Raw genomic sequence first — 7,364 nt, forward strand, 5'->3', positions numbered from 1 at the left:
CCCGTTTCGGGAGGATCCCACATGCCGCGGAGCGGCTGGGCCCGTGAGCCATGGCCACTGGGCCTGCGCGTCCGGAGCCTGTGCTCCGCAAATGGGAGAGGCCGGGCCGCGACAAGGCCCGCATAACGCAAGGAAAAACAACAACAACAACAAAAAAGAAACAGAGTGACCATATTAAAGGATTTCCAAAAGACACAGTGTCACTGTCCAGTGTAAACTGTACACATTCCTAATAGAGACAGATAACACATCTGAAAAGCTGTCTCTAATAACATAAAAACAAAAACAGCTACTTTCTACCATGTGTGTTATAATTTCAGGGTTATATAAAACAATTTTTAAAAGTCCAGGTAAAAAGGAGATTACTTCTATTTCTCGAAAATATAGAAACTGAACTAGATAGAAAGCCACAGTTAAGTGATATCTTTGCCCAATACACTTCTTGCCAATAAACAAGATTTTTGAAAAAGGCATTAGGGCATTTTCTTTAATAAATGTGAAGATCATTTAAAACAATTTACTTTTTACTTGACAATTATGATTGTTAAAATGACTTGTGATTACCACCCTAAATGTCAACCTTCAATATACATTACCTTTTCTGTTGACTTAAGAGGTTTTTAAAGCCAACCTCAGGACAAATTCAGGAGATGGTTACATTTTTCCCCTCCAACCCTCACTAATAAAACTCCACTGTTAATGTTTTTTCCCGAGTTGCTCTTCTCTTATAAAGCAAAATGCTAGGGGGAAAGAATTCCAATTAAATGAAAATAATTGCCAAAGATCGTAACTAATATATGGAAAGTTTGGTTGGCTCTGTCACTCAGCCTGCCTTTACATGGCAGTGATTCCCAGGGCATTCAAAACAAAACAGAGTAGTGGGCTCCCAACTCCAAAGATTAGAACTGTTAGTTCAGAATGGCCTAAGAGTCCCATTTTGTGTAAGCAATCTATATGATAAGAATGTATCTGGACCACAGGCTGATAAGAATGGGCTCTGGACCATACTTTAAAGAATACTATATTTCTCTTCCCCCAAACCTAAAGGTACACTAAGCCTGCTAAATGAATTCCCAGGGAGTAAGCAATATTTTGTCATTCTCTCATTCATTTGAACAACAATCACTATAGAAGTGGAGAAGCAGGCTTAAGATTCTCTTCCAAAATTCTTATTCCTTACCTATAAATTTTACATGATCTCTACTGTTTTAACAAGCATAAAAATACAGCAATTGAATTACAAAGTTTAGAACCAACTCATTTTATATAATACACTGAGATGTACATGGATGGTTGAAAGGTCAGAAGGATCTACAGCACTCTAGATGCTGGGAAAGTTGTGACACGGGTTGAAAAAGCCCTAATGCCTGTAATACACCATACACTGTGCTAGGTTCTAAAAATGTAGCAGGGAACAAAATAGACATGATACCCACTCATATATAACTTATAGTCCAACAGATAATACAGACCCTTAACAAGTAATTGTAAGTTTGATGTGCAGTGATGAGAACTAAGAAAGGAAGGGATCCAATCTAGTTGAAAGGTTATGAAAGACCTCTCTGAGAAGAGACTTCTAAACTGATACTTGAAAGAGAGGTAGGAGTTGGGCATAAAGAGATGGAGAGAACAGTTTTAGCAAACAGAACAGCAAGTTGTAAACCCATGAGATCAGAGAATATAGAATATGCAAGCATTTAAAGAAGTCCAATATGGTTAAAGAGGTGGAAGATGAGACTGGAGAGGCAAGATTTAGTTTTATAAGCTATGTTAAGGAAGGAGGATTTTATATTAAGGACGAAAATCGGGCACTGAGAAAGGAAGAACTATGACTTTGAGATCATTCTTAAAACTCAAAGTGGTGAGTTTTGTCAGAAGACCAATGAAACACAGATTTAAGAGATGATGGCTTAGATCAGTGCTACTCAAACTGTGGTTCATGGACTAGCAACCCAAGTCACTCTGCATGAAGAGAAGTTTGTGTCCAAATTTATTATCAACACTGACACTAAACAAACTATAGCTAAAAGTATGCTGATTTGTATTTTTGCACAAGTGCCTTGTAGCATCTAAGACTAGCACTTTGAATGACACTAGCTTAGACTATGGTGATGGCGAAAGAGTTGGAGACAAAAGAATAGATTCAACAGAAATTTAGGGTCTAGAATGAGTACTATTTGGTGATAAGCTGAAAGGAAGAGGAATAAAGGAAGATTCAATGTTTTCTGGCTTGTTTCTTAGATTCATAGTACCTTGACCTTTATTGACATAGAAAATACAGGCTTTCATATTTTTGGTGGTGACAGGAGTTAATTGAACACGCTAAGTTTGAAGGTGCCCCATGGTCCATGGGTTCCTAATCTGGGTCTCTTAGAAGAGGTCTGAGCTAGAAAAAGTGATGTGAGTAGTCAGAATCACAAAGGTGTAATTGAGCTGTGTGTAACAGCTGAGGTCCCCGTGGTGGAAGGGGAGGGGATATAACAAGGAAGGGACAGAGAGGTGGGATATATCTAGGTGAGAAGTGTCAGAGACCAGGAGAAAAGAGGATTTTAAGAAAGGGAAAGAAAGGTTCAATGTCAAATGTTACCTAAGGTTAGTTAAGGTAAGGACTGAATAATTCTGTTGAGATTTAGCTACTCTAGTGATCACTGGTGACACGAGGGAGAAAAATATGGATAAATAGGGGCTGAAACCAAATTACTCTTAAGTAGAGAAATAAGAGGATAATAAGTATAAACAGCAAATAAAGACAGCTTATTTAAGAATTCTAGTTATAAATGAAGAAAGGGAAGAGAGAGAGACAAGGTGTTAGATGGACAAATATATGGAATACAGAATTAAGGGTAAATTCATTTAAAAAATGAGAGAACACTTAAGCACACCTGAAACACTGGTGAGAAGTAACCAACAAAGAGAAAAATACAAGAGAAAGAGGGGATGAAAATGCAAAGGCTCTTAAAAGGCAGAAGAGGATGGTATCTGGTGTTTACTGGTCTTAGAAATATCTATGCCTTTTATTTAGAAGAGACAGATATGTGTGGGTATAAGTAGATTTTGTGAGAAATACTGATGGAGTTTCCATCTGATAGTTTCTATTTTTTCTGAGAAGCAGCAGGCAAGGTCGTTAAGAAAGAGTGAAGACAGACTTGGTGGAAAGAGAAATTTCTATCCGATACAGTCATTGTGGAAAATGGGAGAACAGACAGAAGAAATGTGGTAAGATTTTGCAAGCAGAGTCTATTTGTAGTTGATGCTGAAGAATTTAAATTAGTACTGGCTAGATTATGCGATATTCTCTAGGTACAGTCCACAGTCCAGATAAAGGCATGAAGAAAAATGACTGGAGTCATCAAAAGTATACGTTTAGGGCTCCCCTGGTGGTGCAGTGGTTGAGAGTCCGCCTGCCAATGCAGGGGACATGGGTTCATGCCCCGGTCCGGGAAGATCCCACGTGCCACAGAGTGGCTAGGCCTGTGAGCCATGGCTGCTGAGCCTGCGCATCTGGAGTCTGTGCTGCGCAACAGGAGAGGCCACAGCAGTGAGAGGCCCGCGTACCGCAAAAAAAAAAAAAAAGAAAAAAAAAGAAAAAAAAAGAAAACCTATCAAATACTGTAAGATATATACAAACTACTTTAACCACTGAATTGTATAGCCCAAATGCAGTATAATTCTGAATCAAATTCCATTTCACTGGTCCTTTACCAAATACTCTTCCTCTGGATCAGAAGGGAATGACAAAGAAAATATTCCATATTAAGAAAAATGTGCACTATATTTAAATTTGTTTGAAGTTGTGAAAAGTGCCATCGAGAACATGGCTTCTAGATTGTCTGCTATTGATCAAACCTCATACCACAATGATTTCAGTAACTCTTTAAATATAAAATATCTCCAAAGTTGGAGGGCTGGGGCATGATAGGAAAGACAATTATTTTTTTAAAGAAGAACTCTAATTGCTGAAAAGGGAAACATAATAGGATTAGATCATGCAATTGGGAACCAGTGAGTAGCAACACACTGGAGAAAAGTAGACTAAAAAAATGTCAACTTTACAGATAATGTACATTATAAGTAATTTACTTTAAACCTCAGCATCCCCTTGTAACACAGGAAAAATTCCTGTTCTGTTTATAACATGGAGTAGTCAGAAAAAAATGAGATAACAGCACTTGGTAAACCATTTCAATTATGTTATTATTACTAGTAAAGCCTTTCTGCTACCTGAAGCTATTTTTGCTCCCCAAATGAGATTCTAAGGATGGAATGCAATGAAACAATAATTAAAAATGGCCTGGTTCCATACAAGCTATCTTGATCTGGAGGAAGTATTGAACAGACCCATAATTAGTCTGAAAGTAGAAGTGTGAAAGGGAGAAAAAAGGTAAGACAAATATAGGTAGAGACAGCTGATTTAATGGTTTAATAATAAATATTTAATGTTTTAATAATGGAATAAAAATGAGATAATACAACACAAGAGTTAAAGGACAGACAAAGGTAGATTTAAATAAGATACACAAACAGAAGATTAGGCATTTAGAAACAAAGATGTGGTATGCAGTTTTCAGTGGTAGCTATGACAGGGGTAGATTTTACTGCTTTGAACAGTTTCTTACCCTCCATATATAACAACAACAACAACAAAAAAGGTAAGTAATGTGAATAAAAGGGAGACTAAGAACTTATTCAAAAAACCTATCTTTTAAAAAAATACTTAAAAAGAATGCTGGAAATAGACTGAGAGCCTATCATAGAATTGAGCCACATGTCTATTGATGTATTTCAGCCAAACTATCTTATAGATAAATTAATTACTTTGAAACTCCCACTGGAAAATGTAAAATCTTATACAGGTATGCATGCACAATACAATCCTGCTATATCCTCAAGAGCACAAACCTTCTGGACCTAAATCAAACAAAAATGCAAAATATAAGCCTACATTACATATAACTACAAATATGACTAATGTTAAAAATAAACATTTCTTTTTTATCATAAATACTAAGCTTTTCTAATATTATCTTAATGACAATAATGTGTGCCATCTAAAATGCTATCTGGTATCGCTGTTATGTCAGTATTAATAACATTAGCTACACATATATATGTGTATATACATATACACATCTACCACTGAAAATTATTGCTATCTCAAAAAAAAGCTAGACTTACTAGTTTTGCTTGCTGAGCATTTACTGGATCGCCATACTGGAGAAGAGCTTGAAACTGGTTATTTTTTGTAAATGTGATTATCTTCAATACAGCACCAAACTTAGAAAATATCTGTTAAAACATTAAAATCAAAACAAATTTTATCTACTGTATTATTATTTCTCAATTTTATAGATAAACATGCAAATTAAACTAAACTTACTTGGTGAAGAACATCAAGTGTTACAGGGTAATACATATTGTCAATAATTATTCTAAGCACTGGACTCTGGGCTGGAGTCACTGCACTCTCACTAACTGTGGTGCCACTAAGAGGAGTATTTGCTGTCTGGACAGCTGTCACTGCTTGAAGAACTGCTTGAGCACGCTAAAAAATGAAAGATAAGCACTTTAGAAACATTCCTGGTATTTTCACCTATACTTTGCTAAACATTAAAATATTAAATTCTTTTCTAGAACACATAGATTAAATAAAATTTAACACTCAATAAATACTTTTGAGCACCTGCCATGAGCCAGGGATTATAATTCAAGTATTATACTAGTATTTACTTCAAAACAATTATCTAGGGTTTGGGACCAATGTGGAACAAGAAAGACAGTCAGTGTAATTTATTCTCAAAACAACAAGATGTAGTCTGACCGATTCAGAAAATGTTTTAAACAGAAACTTTTAGAGAACAATGAAACTTTAACATTATTCATTCCATAAAAAAGGCACAAAGTAAACCTTAACAAGGGGATTACTAGATTATCCAAAAGAACTCCCATAAACATTATTTCCAATAAATTCTAAAAGAAGAATATTCAGATACAAGTTAAGTCTTTTTTTCATACTAGCATAACTTCTGAAACCAAAATTTTTAGAACAGAAATTGATGTATACCATACTACAAAACCATAAAATTTTCAGAAATGCTTCAAAATAAAATATGAAGAATATTTTCCATACATGTTATGGTATCTAATACACTGTAATTTTACACAGGACTAGGAAGATACTGATAATTGAACCATGACAGATCAACTATTATAAGACACATCTTGATTTCTGAGATTTTAAAATGTGAAAAAAAAAATATATATATATGGAACTGAAAAAATACAGTATTTTTGGGAAATCTGTCAAGTAAATCATATGTTAAATGTTCCAAAAAGACTGCCTTTATTACTATTATGCCTTTCCTATTATTACTGCCAGATTCACTGATAAGGAATAATTTCTTTCTACCTTATCTGGGGTCAGAAAACCTATACAAAGGCAAATAACTGTTAGATATAATAATGACAAATACCTCTACACTGCTTTATAGTTTGAAAAAGTTGTATTGGCAGATGAACAGGAATATAAACAGAGCACAGTGATGAATGAAAAGGAAGGCGGATACAAAGAATGAGAACACTTATGATAATAAGGAATGATCAGTGTTCCCTTCAGCAGCACATATACTAAAACTGGAACAACACAGAGATTAGCATGGCCCTATGCAAATATGACCCCAAAATCATGAAGTGTCACATTTTTTCTGGACCTATTAACTAATGTGGTGGTGGTAATCATTTTGCGAAATATATCAAATCACCTTAAAACCCACACAATGTATATGTGAATTATATCTCAAAAAAGGTGGGAGGATGCTCATTTCACTGAAATATTATATAACTAGGAAATCATATAGCTTGGTACTCAAAGAGATTACACACTCATCTAGTCAAACTTCATCTAAATGCTAATTAAATATGACCTATAAATTTATGTTAAAGTGACTTGTTAATTCAAATCCAACATTTTGAAACAGACAATAAATATTTAATACAATGGGCACATTTACACTACTATAAATACTATAGTTATAAAAAAGAGGGATACAAAGATTTCTAGAACAATGTTTGTTAATTTAAACATCTGAACATATTTATATTTAACCCAATATATATTTAAATAAAGTATTTTAAGGAGCTCATTGCAAGTAGCTCACTGTTCACTTTCTTCATTAGTGAACATGTCTTTATATACATTTATTATAATAAGCATGGAAATATCACAACTTAGAACAACTCTAACATCTACTATTTTAAATAATGGAACGTCTTCTTAAAATAGGAATCACATGATCATGGTGTACTATCCAAACAGTATAAAAAGTTAAGTTTCCTCTCCAACCCAGTCACCCTGTCTGCTTTCCCTA

General features: G+C 34.7%; 1 protein-coding gene across 4 annotated transcripts in view; it reads right to left on the reverse strand.

Moving 5' to 3' along the window:
- The window catches only part of PTBP2 (polypyrimidine tract binding protein 2), an 81,334-nt gene that overhangs the window by 28,769 nt on the left and 45,201 nt on the right, over positions 1 to 7,364 (reverse strand). For all 4 annotated transcript variants that reach the window (XM_007462614.1, XM_007462612.1, XM_007462611.1 and 1 more), the window contains exons 6-7: positions 5,378 to 5,542; positions 5,176 to 5,286 (exon numbers count right to left, since the gene is read on the reverse strand). In XM_007462614.1, coding sequence (XP_007462676.1) covers positions 5,176 to 5,286; positions 5,378 to 5,542 — 276 coding nt within the window. The remainder of the gene's footprint in view (positions 1 to 5,175; positions 5,287 to 5,377; positions 5,543 to 7,364) is intronic.

Source organism: Lipotes vexillifer, unplaced genomic scaffold (assembly GCF_000442215.2).
Source record: "Lipotes vexillifer unplaced genomic scaffold, Lipotes_vexillifer_v1.1 scaffold826, whole genome shotgun sequence".
In the NCBI taxonomy this organism is placed as follows: Eukaryota; Metazoa; Chordata; class Mammalia; order Artiodactyla; family Lipotidae; genus Lipotes; species Lipotes vexillifer.